Raw genomic sequence first — 16,535 nt, 5'->3', positions numbered from 1 at the left:
CTTGCAAGCCCGTCAGCCCCAACGCTCGCCCTGCTCACGCGTGTGCCACCTGTGTGTTCGGATACTTTTGCTCCTGGAAGGGCGGCGGCGGCGTTCCTCCCTGCGCCTGCTGAGGATACTGTGCGTACTGCCCCTGCTGCGGCTGTCCGTATTGCTGCTGCGGCTGCGGCTGTCCGTACTGCTGTTGCTGTTGCTGCTGCTGCTGCTGCTGCTGCGGCGGCGGCGGCGCGTAGACCTGGCCGTAGTACGGCCCCGGCGGGTATCCCTGCTGTTGCTGCTGCGGCACGACAACCGTCGTCTTGCGACCACCGCGGATCAGGCGGACGCAGCAGCAGGCCAGACAGCCGACGATCAGGATGCCAATGATGGCGATGACGACGACGATGGCGATGCTGGCGGCCAGGCCCACGCCGAACAGCGTGAAGGCGCCGGCCGCGGCGGAGGAGGAGGAGGAGGAGCCGCTGGAACTACCACCGTCGAGGGTCGGCGTCGTTGTCGAGTAGATGAGGTTGACGGCCGGGTGCAGGACGTAGGCCGTCGTGGCCGTGGGCCAGGCCGTGGTGCCGATCTGGGACTCCGAGTACCAAAAGTCCAGGTTGGCGGCCGAAACGGTGATCATGCCGCGCGCGGCGAGCGAGAAAACCTGGCCCGAGGTGACGGACTTGATGGCGTAGCAGTCCCAGACGCCCTCGCCGGACAGCCACGTCGCGGTGGGATAGTTGCTGCTCGGAGGACGCACCAGTCAGCACCAGTCACAGCATCAGAACCCCTCTGTCCACTTGCAGCAACGCAACAAAAAAGCAGACTCACCTCGGACAGCACGCGACCCTGAGCGTCGAGTACAGCGACGACGTGGCCGCCGTCGTGAAGCCGGTCGGGCAGCCCGGGGCCGACGTGAAGTAGAAGCTCTCCAAGGCCAGGTAGCCCGGCGGCATGCACTCGGCCGAGGTCATGGACTTGGAGGTGGTGAAGTGCGGCTGGTTGACCTGGGCGCCCGACGCGAGCGCGCGCGCGAGCGACGTGGCCGGGTACGCCGAGCAGCCGCTCTTGGTGTTGCAGGTGCCCGCGATGATGGTCGGCGTGTTGCCCGAGCACGACGCCGGCTGCGTCCACGGCGTCTGCAGGGGCGCGTACACCATGGCCCGCCGCGCAATCACCCCCCGCGCGCCCAGCGCCGCCGCCCTATCGGCATCTTGTGGCGATGTGGGCGTGTTGTGCGTCGGGGTCGGGGTCGGCGGTGAGATGGCCATGTCGCTGGCGTTGTCTGTTTGTCGTCGTTGCTTCTGCCCGCGAGGACTTGTGGCCGTCAATGAGGCTGTAAGGTGCTTCTTCTGCAGAGAAGGGTGGTGGTGGTAAAGATCAGTTCGTGTATCTCGGTGAACCACTAAAGATTTCCAGGAGGGGATGTCGGCAAAGGAAACGGGCCTAGGTTTTTTGCAATCTTTTACTTGTACACAATGGGAATAGCGCAGACATCAGCCCCGAGACGTGGTCTTGGCATGGCTTGATTCCAGGGATACCTGCGTTGGGCTGAACGCCTTTTCCGAAAAATAGCTCCTCCATGCTGGGGCTGAACTGGTTGAAAGGATTGATTGGTTTGAATTGGTGCGATGTTAATTGGCCCATTGCACTTGTAATTAGCCCTGGTGCTGGACATTTGAACTAGACAAGCCTCCAAGCACTGGACTCGAGGCAAAGTCGAGGATAGATGGGCCAATCTAAAGTGCCTTCGAGGGCTATGAGATGTTTATATCGGTCCTGGTGGGCCCGAAATTGCAATTCGTGACCACCAAATTACATATACACTGGCTATCTTTTTACGAATTGGAGCTTCGTTGTCACTTTGCTACGGCATTTGCTTAGCACCAGATACCAATTTATTTTTTAACGAATTGGAGCTTTGTTGTAACTTTGCTACGGCAAAAGGACGCAAAATATGAAGCTATTTGCTTTGCACCAGATACCAGCCCAAGGAAAAATAGCGGCCTTCGTGGGCACATGTAGCTTTATGGAATTCCGGCCCAGCTGCCAACAGACTCTCCTTTCCCAAGCCCTCCCCCATATCCCACCTGCTTTCTACATGGAGCGGCGGGGGCTGACGGACCTCTCATAAACCTCGGGGTCCCGCCTGCCCTCCGTGCCGTCGGCCCAGTCCTCCTCCTTCAGCCAGCTCTCGAGGTCCGACGTCTTCCTGCCGACGAGCCGGAAGCGGCCGGCGGCGCCCAGGTCGAGGTCGGCGGTGAGCCTCTCGTACATGGAGTCGGCGAACGCGATGGTGCCCCAGGTATCGGGCTGGATGTCGCCCGTGTCGGCCTCGCGGCCGCGGCAGCAAACGTGGTACTCTTCAAAGGCAGGCGCCTCTGATTCCGCAGCCAGCGCCGCCTCGGAAACCTCCTCGTCGCTGTCAATGATGATGGGGGCGTGTGCCTCTCCCTCCGCCGTGGCCGGCACCTCGGCAGCCGCTTCGTCGCTGTCGCTGTCGCTGCTGTCGCTGCTGTCGCTGCTGTCACTGCTGTCGCTGTCGATGGTGATGGGACTGGGCGCCTCTCTCTCGATGGTAGGCGCCTCGACGGCCTCCTCGTCGCTCTCGATAATGATGGGGCCCGGCGCCTCTTCGTCGCTGTCGATAACGATTGGGCTGGGCGCCTCTTCCTCCGCGATGATTGACATCTCATCGCTCTCTTCGTCGCTATCACTGTCGATAACGATGACCTCGGGCGCCTCTGCCTCGTCCATGGCGATCTCGGCATCCTCCTCGTTGAGCTCTACGATACCGGCGGCGCGTACCTCTCCGGCCGCGATGGCTTCGACCTCGACAACCTCCTCGTCGAGGTCAGTGATGACGGCAGCGGGGGTCTCTGCCTCGTCTCTGGGCATCGGCTCGGCAGCCTCGTCGTCCAGCTCGGCGGCGGGCTCTCCGGCCTCGCCGCCGCCCTCTTGTAGATCTCCGCGCCTCTCCCGGCGGCGGCGCCTGTCATCGAGCTGACCACTGTACCGCGAGATGCGATACTTTCTGGCCGAGATGAGCATTATGCCCTTGTGCGGGCCCAAGCGGAAGTTACCGACGAAGATGTGAGGCTGCGTCGTTGTGCTGATGGTGATGGTGAGGCCGCCTTGGCACTTGTCTGGCCAGCGATCCTCCACTTCCTGGCATTTGACATCGTAGGTGCCAATGATGCTTGCCTCCTCGGAGTCGAACTCGCTCCGGATTTTGGTGTCTTTATAAGCCGTAGCGGCGGCAACCCCCCGGCTTGGAGCCTGCTCGGAGGCCATGGTTGTTATGTCGTTGTTGTGGTCGTGGTCGTGGTCGTGGTCGTGGTCGTGGTTAAGGTTGAGGTTGAGGCTGTGGTCGAGGTTGAGGTCGGGTTTGAGGTCGAGGTCGAGGAAGGCTTATGGAAAAGGCTGGCTCCAGACTCCAGGCTCAAAAAGTCCCACTTAGGGAAGGAGGAAGGCGGAGCCGAAAGGTGAAAAATCGTACGCATATTCTATAGCATTGGGCATTACCCAGTGCGAAAATCAGCCCAGTTAAAATAGCCCTGGTTGGATACCAGGGCATCTTTCGTTTGGGCCATACCCCAGCTGGGCTGGCCCCAGGGCTTGCGAAATATCCTATGTTTTCTTTAGTCCAAAGGATACGTTGTAGTAAAATATCAACCCTCAACCCCACCGGCTTCCCTCAACATCTCTTACCCTTTCCCAGCGAAAGCCTCAACGATTCTATCCAGTTTTATTCTACCATTAGCTGCTGTCCCGCGCCTTCAACATTGACAGCATGACATACCATAAACTTCTCCGTTGGGGGTTTGATTGTTGACGTTTCGACAAAGACACCCTCACCGTTACTGCCCCTAACCGACGTGGCGCCCAGCCCTGTCACCTCCGGACCTCGTCGTCATCTCTCTATGTCTCGGCAGTCTCCCAGGCCCCCTTGAGCACAGCAGGCCACGGAAACTCAAGAACGGCGTCGATAACGGTGAGCATACCAAAGTCGCGCCGAGCACGGAGAGCTGGCAGATGCCCTTCTGTGATACGGGCTTTAACATATCCGAGACTAGAAACCCTGTGAGCTTGAAGATCTGTTGAGATTTTGATGCGTCGGAATAGCTCCGTTGTTGTCTGGGAAGATGGCCATCGGTCATTTCTGCCGGGAATGAGTGAGTGACAAGAAGAACAAGACACCGACGGCCTGCTGTTCTACAGTTTTCACCCATGGTTCTCTGCTAACGAAAGGAGTAAAGATAACTTCTAGATCACATGAATATAGAACGAAGTGTAAGGGAGCGAGCGGCGGACGAACTGCGAGCCTTTCCCTGCTGTGCTTTCTGGCATCACCAGGCACAACTGCGGGCCTTGTCGACAAACGTATATATGAAAGGATGATAGGCAAAGAAGGAGCAGTCGCTACGCATGCGTAGGGTGCAGGAATTCAGCCTTGTGGCACACATCATCGTGTTCCCGTCGAACTTGATCGCATCCATGACGGCCTACTCTTACGCGAACCACCCATTCCCTATGCTGCTACGAGAGTGAAAACAAAACGGATCGTCCGGGACATGGTATATGAGCTGAGTGAGGGGGCCGGCTTATAAAGGTAGCAACATGGGATTTTTTCCCCGTCTTATTACCGCCTGAACCAGTCATTCCCAAGTCTGGAGTGTGTGCCATGTTGAAGAGTCTTTCAGCAAACTTGCAAACATGGTCCCAAGTTATGATGGAAGCTCATGTCGAAGCCTCAGCAAGCAAAAAGAGACCATCCTTATTTATGGCCATTTCAGAGTTATCAATTATTCAAATAATAGTGTTATTTTCAACTGTATTCCGCGCTATAGCAAAGCGTCCATGTGATCAGGTGGTATAGCATAGCATCGTTTGAAATATCTCCTTTTAGAGGTGAACGAGGATCTGATAGTTTAACCAGGCAGAGGCTAGACGCTTGAGAGGACGTATGAGTGTCCGCGTTTTTGGCCTTGCTGCTTTCAAGCTTTCATTCTAGGCTGTATGAGTACCTGGGTAGACTCGTCATTACAAATGTTTAAATACTTAGTTAACATAGCCGGGTTGTTCTTAGCCGGGCAGATCGCCAAAGCCAGAAGAGTAGCAGCACGTCGTCTTTTCCTTTTCCACTGTGAGCTTCGCCTCGCTTGAGATCACAATCCCCACACACGCCCCTGGCCGAGGCAGCTATAACTATGCCAAGTCGAATATCCTCTCCGCGATGCTTGCCCACTGTATGCGCAATGTGTTCTTTGCCTTCTGCTCATGGACCGCCTGCCCGGCATAGTGCCCGAGGTCATCGACACGGAGGTCCTGGTGGTGTCGATCCTGCTCCACGATATGGGGCTGGCCAACACGAGCATCGTCTTAGACGACACCCGCTTCGAAGTCGATGGTGTCGACATCGCCCGTGCCTTTGTCTATGGCCACCACACCTCGCGATCTCCGCCCTGACATCGGCACCGCACGTGGCTCATGTGGGACAGTCATCGTGCTGCACACCACGCCCTCGATCATGGTGCACAAGCGGCCCCAAGGTGGCGCTGGCGGCCGCGGTCATCACCGCCGACTTCTACGGCACCCTACATGTCGCCAGGGCCCGCCGCCGAGCCCGGTCTGCTTCTGGGGGTGGGCGGGTACCTCCAGGTTGCGCGCGCGTCCCGCGGCCGGGCTTCAGGGACATGTTTCGTGGAGCGGAGCTGCGCCCTCTGCCGGCAGAAGGAGATGGCGTGGGACAATGGGATGGGCGAATTCGGCGTCGCGTTTTGGCTCACCGGCGACGGCGCCGGGGAGGGAGGTGTTTGCAGCCGAGTTGTGGGTGTGGCGCCACGGCCTGGCGGCGTTGATGATGGGCCTCGAAAGCCTTAAATCGCAGGACGGCATGGCAGCTGGAGGTGCCTGGGACAAATCGAGGGCACGGTTTGGTTTGGCTTATGGTATCGTCGATGGTTATACCTAAAAAGCGGACTTTCTGGCCCATCACGTCGTGGTGGGAACGGTTGGTAGCAGGATATTTCAGACGGCGGAGGCTAGGCGTCGTTTTGGGTAGGAATAAGGTAGGTGGACCATCGCCAGTTTCGGCAACACCAGGACGTATTTCGATATGTATGGGTATAGCGAATTGTGCAAGCCTAAAACGGAATCAAGGACGGGCACAGCAAGTGGCTGCGCACTGTACATTCAGAGCACAGGCACCAGGTAGTCAGCCTACATATCAGTCTATCAGTTGGTCCCACCCCCGAGCTCCTTGCATCTTTTAACCCCCGCCAAGAGTCCGAGAGCTCGCCATCGATAAGATAATGACGCGAAGGGCACCGCTCAGAATTGCGCCTAGGACGGCCTGAAACAGTTGGGATTGCGCAATGCAGAATACGCCTGAGCAACAAGACAAAATCCGACTGAACCCCGACTGCCCCCTTCTGACAAACAGGGCCCCCCGGGCACTCACTCCATGATGCGAATTTGTCAGGCGCCGGCTTCTTTTGGCCCCGACGGCGGAACCGTGATGCTGTCAGATGCCATATCGCCATTGCTGCTGTCAGTGAGGGCTGACGCCCGTCGTGGACCGGCTTCATGGCTGCAACCACGATACATGGCCTTGCTGCAACGGTTGAGACTTGCTCCCACGAACGAGACAGGTGTTTGTTGGGGTGCGTTTGCGTCGGCGAATCCGATCTTGCTATCCGAGCTTGACTTTTCTGGGAGCAGCCCTTATATGCCCTCGCGTTGGCCAGCAGCGCGTGCCATCCACGACCCCCTCGGTGCGGGAAGCGGGAACACCCCATCAACCGCATCACAGACAGCACCAAGATGAGCCACCACTCGAGCCCGGAGCAGCAGCCGCTGCTCTCCACATCCTCGGCCTCGGACACGCCCGCGTCCGCCTCGACCCCGCGACGCGGATCTGCCTCGTCCAAGGCCTCCCTCGCCTCGTCACGATCCACGCTCGTGTCGGAGCAGGCGGCCGAGTTGGCACTCTACAGCGAGACACGACCGTCGCGCGCCGTCGAGGACGACGTACTACCCGAGGCGTCGCCGGCGGGACGGACGCTGGGGCGGGGCAGCGCCTACGTGCTGGTGATATCGCGCGTCATCGGCAGCGGCATCTTCGCGACGCCCGGCGCCGTCCTCAGGTCCGCGGGCAGCCCGGGCCTGGCGCTGTCGCTGTGGGCGGCCGGCGCCGTCGTGGCGGCGTGCGGCCTGTCGGTGGCGCTCGAGTACGGCTGCATGCTGCCGCGGTCGGGCGGCGACAAGGTCTACCTCGAGTTCACGTACCGCCGCCCGCGCCTGCTGGCCACCACCATCTTCGCCGTCGTCACCGTGCTCCTGGGCTTCTCGGCCAGCAACTGCGTCGTGTTCAGCCAGTACGTCCTGTTCGCGCTGGGCTACGGAGACGAGGTGAGCGACTTGTTGCGCAAGGGGGTCGCCGTGTCGCTCCTGGCGACGGTCGTGGTCATACACGGCGTCTTCCCCCGCTTCGGTGTGAGGCTGCAGAACTGGCTGGGGTGGATCAAGGTCGGCGTCGTCGTCTTCATGATCCTCTGCGGGCTGTACGTCGTAGCCCTGCGGCCGGCCGGCCACACACCGCGGGCGGCAGGGCTCCTCTTGGACGGAAGCGACACCCCAGAGGACCAGCGGACGCTGAGCTGGGACGGGCTCTGGGAAGGCAGCAACTGGAGCTGGGGCGCCATGGCGACGTCGCTCTTCAAGGTCTTCTATTCGTTCGCGGGGCTCGAGAACGCCAACAACGTGCTCAACGAGGTGCGGGACCCGGTCCGGACGCTGCGGTTCGTCACGCGCGCCGCGCTCCTGACGGCGTGCGGCCTGTACCTCCTCATCAACGTCGCCTACCTGGCCGTCGTGCCCGCGGCCGAGATCAAGGCCAGCGGCGAGCTGGTGGCCGCGCTCTTCTTTGGGCGCGTCTTCGGCCCGGCCGTCGGGCGCGTCGCGCTCCCGCTGGCCGTGGCGCTCTCGGCCGCGGGCAACGTGCTCGTCGTGGCCTTCTCGCTCGCCCGCGTCAAGCAGGAGGTCGCGCGCCAGGGCCTGCTGCCCTTCTCGGGCGCGCTGTCGTCGACGCGCCCGTTCGGGTCGCCGCTGGGCGGGCTGGCCCTGCTCCTCGTCACGTCCTCCCTCGTCATCGTGCTGCCGCCGTCGAGGCAGGTCTACTCCTTCATCCTCGAGGTCGAGGCGTACCCGGGTCAGTTCATGGCGCTGGCGCTGGCCTTGGGCCTGCTGTGGCTGCGGCATAAGCGGCCAGACCTCAAGAGGCCGTTCAGGGCTTGGGTCCCGGCCGTGGTGCTCAGGGCGACGCTGGCTGTGGCTCTCATCGCGGCGCCGTTTTTTCCTCCGACTGACCCGCCTGCCGGCGGGTTGTGGTATGCCACGTACGCCGCCGTTGGAGTATCCATGTGAGTCACCTCTGCCGAACCACGGTCCATATGTCGAGATATTGCTAACACCTGGCCTCGTTTTCCCGCATGTAGTCTCATATTCGGATTTATATACTGGTATCTATGGACTATATTCATCCCGCGCTGGCGCGGCTATAGACTGGAGGAGAAAACAGAGACCCTAGCAGACGGCTTGACAGTCACAAAGCTCGTCCACGTCCCCGTTGGAGAGTAGCAGAGCAAACATGTATTGGACTGTTTGAAACGCGAGTTGGGTAGAATGGCTACAGCAGCTAGACGGAATAATTAGGATTCCAATGCTTTATTGCGCGGCTTTGCAGCAGGTTCCTTTGCGCATTTCTAATCCACCAATTCCATGTGCAAAGAGCCAACCGCATAGTCATGACGTCTTCTCATGCATACACAATGCTATCCCCTCTGGTTGGGCGGTGCCAACAGTACACGCATGATGACGGCAAAGGTTATTGACAGTCGACAGTTGGTGAATGTGCTAGCGGCCACGGAACTACACTAGCCAGCTCAAGTTCCGACAGACCGTCGGGTGTGGGGCGCACCACAGATGTTTCCAGAACAGGCATATGATGTAGTTCACCGGGAAGACTCAAGCCCCGCTTGGGATTCGATTTGAAATGCCTGACTTCCGTTAGCCCAAGGGGAAAACAAATGACCTGCACACCAATACTGCGCAACACCCTGTCCTTCCTATTGGCCCCTTTGATCACCAATCACCCAGCATCGACACCTTGCCTGGCCATTGCGTGATGCGGGGTCGCGCGCCGCCATGGCTCGATAACGGCCCGAGGATTACAAACGCGAGAATCCGCGACGGAGTTTGGCGCAACTTAGTTCCCGCGAGGCCAAGACTCTAGGGGTCGTTATGGGGACTAGGTAGGTGGTCGGTCTTGTACAAAAGGAGGTCGTCGTAACCATCGCTGGGAGAGTGTCTAGGTAGTCACAACAGCAGCAGACCCCCAAACCCCAAACACTAGCTCTCTACATATCTCCCAGCAACACTAACACCCCATATATCAAAAATGGCCACCGCCGCAGTCCAGCTCCCCTCCTCGGCCCTGAGCCTTGGCGGCGCCCCGGCGCCCACCGCCCAGCAGCTGCAGACCGCCGCCGCCAAGCCCGCGCCGCAGGCCCGCGACGTGCGCACGACGCTCAACTTCTACAAGCCCAACGCCGACGGGTCGCCGCCGCACCCGACCTACACCGACCGGCCCGAGACGTACGATCGGCCCGTGGAGCCGCACGACATGCTGATCCGCGACGTGCGCGGCTCCGACGAGCGGCACACGCTCGACGGCAGCGGCTTCCAGTTCCACCGGCACGTCGCGACCGAGAAGGAGTTTGTCGACGAGGACAAGATCAGGGGGAGCTACTACCCCGAGACGGAGCAGCTGCTCAAGGACGTGTAAGTGCCTTGGTGAACCAGCTTACATACATGAACATACAATATAGAAGCGAAAGAGAGAAAAAAAAAAAATCCTAAAATGACCGAAAAAAACAAAGCACCGGCGCCTCCCGCGTCTTCATCTTCGACCACACCGTCCGCCGCCCAACCCCCGACGGCGCCACCACCCCCGGCGGCGCCCCACTCCGCGGCCCCATCCAGCGCGTGCACATCGACCAGTCCTACGCCGCCTCGCTCAGCCGCGTGCCGCACCACCTGCCGGACGAGGCCGCCACGCTCCTGCGCGGCCGCGTGCAGATCATCAACGTGTGGCGGCCCATCCGGCGCGTCGACCGCGACCCGCTCGCCGTGGCCGAGGCCCGCAGCGTGCGCGAGGAGGACCTGGTCCCCACGGGCCTCATCTACCCTACCCGCAAGGGGGAGACGCTCCAGGTCCGATTCGACGAGGGGCAGAGGTGGTTCTATAAGAGCGCCATGGCGCCGGACGAGGTTCTGCTCATCAAGTGCTTCGACTCAAAGGTGGACGGGCGCGCCAGGCGCGTGCCGCACACGGCGTTTGCGGACCCGGACGCGCCCGCCGACGCGCCGGCGAGGGAGAGCCTCGAGGTGCGCGCGCTGGTGTTCCACCCCGAGGACACGGAGTGAGAGGGGTGTTTTTGATAAGGGGGGACGAATAGGTCGGTATAGGTTGGGGCGTACTATATCTGATTAGGTAGATTGGCATAACAAGTTTCATAGCTACACCTCCCAGACCGCCAGCAAAACTCTTGAAGTGAACCTGTACATGTACATGAACTGTAGTAAACAGGAGCTGTGCCGCCTGCGACAGCTTCCACCGAGAGAATATGTCGTGAAGCCCATCGATCCATCAAGCAAGCAGAAACAAGGATATACGGCAGACACTCGGGGCGAATCGGTGTAATGGGGTATGTGCAAGCATGGCGGATTTCATCGCACAAGAAAGTAACAGACACTCCGGAGAGGCATCAAATGAAACGAAACCCCCCCTCAAAAAAAACACCCTCGGCAGATCCCTAGAAGCTGCTGAGGTCTAGATCCCCGCCGCGCTGCACCCGGACGTTGTTGGTCCGGTTGGAGGAGCGCGGGCTCAGGTCGACGTCGACGTTGCTCGGCTGCCTCGACGCGACCCGGCCCAGCGGGCTCAGAGGGACGCCGCCTCCGGGGCCTCCCAGGTCGTAGCGGTCAAGGTGGCAGGGCCCGTCGAGCGGGCTCCTGGGCGGGCCTCCCGCGGTGGTGCCCGGTATCGCAAGCGCGGCGGCCCCGACGACACCACCCCCGCCGCTCGCCCGATTTCCCTTGCGGAACCAGCCGCTCACGGACGCGACGAGGCGGCGGAGCCACGGCGTGTGGCGGCACAGGTCCTCCCACTCCTGACGCAGGACCTTCCAGCTGGTCGAGAAGTAGATGACGGCGTTCCAGACGCCCTGGAGCGGCAGCACGGCAGCGCTCGCTAGGTTGAGCGGGTAGCTGACCTTGTCCGGGTAGATGAGGTTGTAGACCCGGTTGATGCTGCTGGGCGTCCACGTCACGAGCACCGAGATGGCGAACACGAAGGACGTGCGCAGGTACGCCAGCTTGACCGGGTCCAAGTGCCGCAGCTTGGCCTTGATGTGCCGGCCCGGGGCCCAGAACCGCCGCAGCGCCGCCGCCGACGCGGGCTCGTCCTCCTTCTTCTTGCGCACGCCGCAGCCCGAGGAGACGACCGAGGTGCTGTGGAAGTTTGGAGGCGGCGGCGGCGACATTGGCAGGTGACGCGTCGGGGCGGCGCCTTCGCCGTCCGAATCCCTCCTCAAGCACCGGTCCGACGGCGGGTATGGGAAGGCGGGTATGTATGGGCTCATTGGCTTGGCCGAAGAGCCGCCGCAGGGCTCTGCAGCTGGCGAAGATGGCTCGCCTCTCTCTTCGTCATATAGAGGACCCATGTGCGCATTACCCCACGTGTGGTAGCGGGGGTCGGACGGCGCTGCGCCGCCCGGAGGGGTTGGCGGCGGCGATTCGACGTCTCCGGGATGGCCGTCGCAGCATGGATCCTTGCTGCTCGTCGTGACTTGGACCTCGGTGGTAACGGTGCCCCAGTAACTACCGTTGCTTGTGAGGTTCTAAAGTCGCGACTAGGTCAGCTCCTAGTTCAAGTGTTTCTCCCGACCGTGCCAACAGCCGAGACTTGATGCCGAAGCGGAGAACGCTCAGAAACAACGCAGACGCCCCCTCGGTAGCTGGAAAGACCAAGTGATTCGGAAGCAGTCGAGCGCGGCAAACTGTTACCTAAGAGTAGCGTGGACGCTGACACTCACCTTCTCAGCCGAGTCGCGGACATCGGACGCGGAGCCCTCCTTGGCCTGGTTGCTGAGTGTCAAGTTCCGCAGCTGGTTGCGCTGGTGAAACACCTGGTAGCCGACGGCAAAATATATCACAGCCGACAGAGCGATGCAGAGCCATATTGGCAGGTAGTATGTGTAGATTCGCAGGGAGCTCCATTCGTGGTTGATCCAGCACCAGAGCTAAAAAGATCAAGGTTTCGCCGTACAGCCTTGGTCAGCAGGGTGTCGGCTATTTCTTGTTTTGCGCCAAGGATCCCCAAGCGCGCCCGACAACGGCAAAGACTTACAATTGAATCGCCGTACATGGGTCTTCCGTTGGGCCGGACCAGAAGGCAGATGAATGCGGGAACGGCTGGCACTCCGAAGCAGAGGGCGTTGTAGACCCAGAGTTGGCGCCGAAAGCTCGACGGGTTGTGGCCTCTGAAAAACACCATGTAGACGTTGATGGCCATGGCAGCAGACCACCAGGGGTCGGCCTGCATAAACCTGTTGATCAAAGGAACGTGTTAGCCATGAGCCCTGAAGCGTGTCAAGCGGCCCCCCTCTCGACTCACATCTCGAAAAGAAACGCCTGTGTTTGGCAGAGGCCCGAGTCCTCGCCTTGCTCGATGCCGTCCAGGGCGATGATGCTGGCAACGCTGGCGCCGATGTTGGCGATGGAGGCGAACAGGATAAAGTGGTTGGGGATCGTCCGTATGCGCTTCGACCAGTAAAAGGTGATGAAGATCAGCACAACCCCGACCAGGGACAAAGCCCCCCCGGCCCGCTCCAGGGTCGCGAGAATGTGGCGCTGCTCGACAGTGAAGGCCATCTCTGTCGACAACGGCCCTGTCGTTGTGTCTGCCATGGTGTATATGCGGGAGGTGCGGCGTGGTGGTATGATATCGGGATTATATCCAGCGGCCCCTCTGGGGAAACCTAGTTGGTGTGGGTTGCCAAGGGGGGGCCCGGGGTAAACAAAATGGGGAGGGAGGGTTGGTGGCGTGCAGGGCTCGACGGTTGGGCCCAGGCAAGAAGATGGAGGGTGTGATCGGCGACAAATAAGGGATGCGGAAAGCGAGGGATGGCGTGCAGCACGCTGGGGCGGCTGAGTCGCTAGTCGCTGTCGAATCCGGTCAGGACGGGGAGGGTGGCCTGGTGCCTGATGGGAGTGGAGGGGCAGGTTCCCGACTGAACTCGTGTTATTGCTCGGCCGCAGGTTTCAGTTGCCGTCGAATTGCAGCGGCTTCCTCGTAGTGGGCTGGGCTTCTAGGCGAAGTGGTGCCGTCCTGGTAAGCTGAGGGCCCTGGTGGGTTTGCCGCCCAGGGGCAACCAAAGAGGAGGGGAGGATCGCCCTGTTCATCATTCTCACCCGTAAGCTATTGGACGTCTTACCCACCTTTCTCGCCCAGGCGCTAGAAGGTCGAGCAAGCCGTTGATTCGACGGTATATCGGGCGGGATGGTTAATCCTTAGAGCCTGCCCTGCACCTATCTAGGGATATCCTCCCTTCTAGCTTCTCAAAATATGCGAGGACAGGCTTCCTCGGGCGTAGGGGCCATGCAGATCTTGCTAGATACGGGCGTATTGTCGTGACCGAGGTGCAGCTTGGTGACCTACTCGACAGCGCCAGAGAAAACGACGACAACCTATAGAAGAAAATCACCAGGGGCAGACAGGAGGGAGGGATGCGCGGAGGTTGGCGAGACGCCCAAACGTGGCAGGCCAGGGGTGCTTCGGAAAGGCTGAACTGTGGTCTTTCGCTGGGCGCCGATGTGCGTCGGGCGCGGCGTCGTAGGTGTGTAACACGAAAAAGGTCGCGGGTGCAGCTAACTATGCTGCCATGGGCCTATCCTCGGGGCGCCGGCGACGGGAAGTAATCTCCTGTTATTTGTCGAGGGGGGGCAGGCCTGTCGACTCCCTGGCTCGGCAGACTTACCGCTCACGCCCGTCGATGACCCAACGGCAGAGACAGAGGACGGCAACAGGCGGCCAAGGTCTCGGCTTGAGCGGTCGGGGCTGTGGTGTCTTGTGTCCCGTTGGCGGCGCCGGTGGTTGGCCTCGAGTCGACTGCCGAGTTTGACGGAGGCGAGCCTTCGAGAGGACATTCATACAATCCAGGCGACGAGTTTCTCGTGTCTCGATAGGCCCAGCCTACCATTATCCCGCCCCTTTTCCCTAGCACGCGAGGCGGCAGCCAACGAGCGAGTAACTGGGGAACGGGAGCTCCCTGGCTGGGGTAGGCAACCCGTCCCGTGCCCCCTAAGAAAACGTCGGGATGAATGAGAATTTTCTCGTGCGACCGCGTGTGTTGTTTCCTGCGCGGCCTATTGGACAACTGGCACGCTGCATGCGGTCACAACATATCCAGCCCCGGTTCCTGGCCAGCAGATAGATGATCTTATATGAAGAGGGGAGACAAGCAGAGCCGGATGGTCCGGTCGGTGGTCATGGGCAAAGCTGGCGGCCAACCCTCGGCGTATTGGGCCAGTTGGACTTGGCGGCTCCGTTCGCCAGGCCGACCATGAAGCTAGGGGTAAGGGGGAGATACGGCGAGCAAACGAGGTAGACACCGCGCAGATGCCACGCAAGAGGCAAAGGAGCAGTCGGGCAAACAGCCGGTGTGTGGAAATAAGCAACAGAGCAAGAAGCAAGCACTCAGTAAGCAAGCGCAAGCCTCTCGACGTCAGGGTCTCCCCTCCACCAGGTCGATCAAAACCCCCTCTCGAACGTCATAGATGTGGCGCGCGCAGACTTTATCGCCAAAAGTTTGTCGGACGTGCATTGGGTGTGGTTCTGGGCCGTCCACAAACCGGCAGTGGGGGCTCGACCGTGACTGCCACAGGGAGGGGCTTGAACCACGCGCCACCGGGTCTAGACTCAAGTGTCTGTCACCCTGTCGCAGAGGTCCTTCGCAGGGATCCCGCCTACGCTGAGTGAAAGGAGGGCCGATGACGAAACAAGACACGAGGCGCCACAGGCGCGACGCGAGCCGGACGACTTTAAAGAGCATTTGCTTCTGCACTCGGCACCTAAAAACCGGGCTGTGGTCGGCCAGGACAAGACCTTCTTGCTTCTGATAGAGATTGCGGCGCATGCCCCGCAAACGGAACGGGCCACTAGCCATCCCTTGTGCATGGGCCTAGGTTCCGAGCAGAGGACTTGGAGACGAGCGAACAGAATGGGGGTGCTTTGTCAGGCTGTGTGATGGGCCGTCATCTTGTAATCTTGTGGTGTGATGGGCTCTGCAGCACTAGCGAGCACCCGAGAATGGAACAAGATGGTGGGTGCGATAGACATGGGAGGCACACAATCCGCACACCGCACACTGGTCGGTGGCAACAATACACTTTTGGGGGCCTCTCTCCGGGGACGGGACGCCAGACGAGAAGATAAAGGGGGGTCCGGCAGCATGCTTTTTATCGACTGCAGGCCGCCACCTCGGCGCCAGCTCCGTCTCACCGCCAGCGCCATCTTGGGTGGGCTTCCCGGAGATGTAGGCCACGGCTCCCCGGCCGGGCCACTGGACACAGCGGGAAGCTCAGGACTCGTTATGAAGTTGGGCTATCAGGCTCGCAAACTAAGCATGGCTCCTGGACAATGGGGATGCGACCTGTAAGCACCCCTGGCCGAGCAAAAGACACAGGGGCGATCTCATTCCTCCACGGATGACTGCATGACTGTCGGTTATCGAGGCTGTCCGCCCGTAAAAGCACACGGGTACCGGCGTGCGACGAGGCCTGGCGGTGACCCAGATGAGAGTGAAAGAGGGTGTGTGGCGGGGGGGCTGTCGGACGGTTCGCACCAATCCTTTTCCTTTTTCCCTGGCGTCAATCTCGATCTCGCTCTCTCGCCTGCAGCACGCAGACCTAGTGCTCCCTTCTATTTGTTTACGCAGCCAGAGTCGCTGGAGAGCTCGGTGACAGGAGAAGGGCCTTTCGTTTCGGCGCCGAAGGACAGGTGGAAATGAGAAGTCGGGCGCACGCGAGAAGGTGGCGGGCTTGGCCGGCTGCCGCGCGAAACAGTCTCGCGCCCTTTGATCTGAGAGGCCCGGGTTTTTAGAGGTTTGTACAACGATACCAGCCGTTTGTTTGCCTTTGGTCGCGTGGCGGGCGTTGAAAGGTTGCGGTGTCTTGCTTTTGGGCGCGTGTGCCGCCAAGAATTGCGACAAGCTGACAGTTGGGCAAACGAGGAGCATATGCCTCCAGGGTGCAGTGCGGGGGCGGCGGGGCTGGCTGCCCCGCTGTTTTATTTCCCCAGACAAACCAGCGTCCATTGTTTGCTTGGTTGGCTTGCGCTCGCAAAAGCCATGGAAACCATCTGCCATCCGCTGTCTCATCCTTCAATCTGTCATGTCTTTCTTCCAGCTGGATCCTGGCATCTACCCGGCTAG

General features: G+C 60.4%; 6 protein-coding genes across 6 annotated transcripts; 3 read left to right on the top strand and 3 right to left on the bottom strand.

The window, feature by feature from the left end:
* Positions 1-1,377, bottom strand: GGTG_10596 (hypothetical protein). Its single transcript, XM_009228470.1, has 2 exons — positions 811-1,377; positions 1-722 (listed from the first exon to the last, which is right to left on the bottom strand). Exons 1-2 carry the CDS (start codon positions 1,248-1,250, stop codon positions 35-37), a joined length of 1,128 nt encoding a protein of 375 aa, XP_009226734.1. The 5' UTR covers positions 1,251-1,377; the 3' UTR covers positions 1-34.
* A 699-nt stretch (positions 1,378-2,076) lies between these two features.
* GGTG_10595 (hypothetical protein) lies at positions 2,077-3,482 on the bottom strand (the record flags this gene model as incomplete). Its single annotated transcript, XM_009228469.1, has 2 exons — positions 2,077-3,389; positions 3,479-3,482. The coding sequence occupies 2 exons, from the start codon at positions 3,480-3,482 to the stop codon at positions 2,077-2,079; spliced, it is 1,317 nt and encodes a 438-aa protein (XP_009226733.1).
* A 1,777-nt stretch (positions 3,483-5,259) lies between these two features.
* On the top strand, positions 5,260-5,953 carry GGTG_10594 (hypothetical protein; the record flags this gene model as incomplete). The annotated part of the gene is made up of 2 exons (XM_009228468.1): positions 5,260-5,404; positions 5,481-5,953. 2 exons carry the CDS (start codon positions 5,260-5,262, stop codon positions 5,951-5,953), a joined length of 618 nt encoding a protein of 205 aa, XP_009226732.1.
* A 317-nt stretch (positions 5,954-6,270) lies between these two features.
* Positions 6,271-8,799, top strand: GGTG_10593 (hypothetical protein). The gene is made up of 2 exons (XM_009228467.1): positions 6,271-8,402; positions 8,478-8,799. Exons 1-2 carry the CDS (start codon positions 6,805-6,807, stop codon positions 8,617-8,619), a joined length of 1,740 nt encoding a protein of 579 aa, XP_009226731.1. The 5' UTR covers positions 6,271-6,804; the 3' UTR covers positions 8,620-8,799.
* A 294-nt stretch (positions 8,800-9,093) lies between these two features.
* Positions 9,094-10,606, top strand: GGTG_10592 (hypothetical protein). Its single transcript, XM_009228466.1, has 2 exons — positions 9,094-9,822; positions 9,921-10,606. The coding sequence occupies exons 1-2, from the start codon at positions 9,440-9,442 to the stop codon at positions 10,465-10,467; spliced, it is 930 nt and encodes a 309-aa protein (XP_009226730.1). The 5' UTR covers positions 9,094-9,439; the 3' UTR covers positions 10,468-10,606.
* A 33-nt stretch (positions 10,607-10,639) lies between these two features.
* On the bottom strand, positions 10,640-13,076 carry GGTG_10591 (G-protein coupled receptor). The gene is made up of 4 exons (XM_009228465.1): positions 12,719-13,076; positions 12,452-12,650; positions 12,138-12,344; positions 10,640-11,942 (listed from the first exon to the last, which is right to left on the bottom strand). The coding sequence occupies exons 1-4, from the start codon at positions 13,009-13,011 to the stop codon at positions 10,857-10,859; spliced, it is 1,785 nt and encodes a 594-aa protein (XP_009226729.1). The 5' UTR covers positions 13,012-13,076; the 3' UTR covers positions 10,640-10,856.
* Positions 13,077-16,535: the final 3,459 nt, after the last annotated feature.

Source organism: Gaeumannomyces tritici, assembly GCF_000145635.1.
Source record: "Gaeumannomyces tritici R3-111a-1 unplaced genomic scaffold supercont2.6, whole genome shotgun sequence".
Classification (NCBI taxonomy): domain Eukaryota; kingdom Fungi; phylum Ascomycota; class Sordariomycetes; order Magnaporthales; family Magnaporthaceae; genus Gaeumannomyces; species Gaeumannomyces tritici.
This window is presented reverse-complemented; position numbering and strand designations above follow the sequence as displayed.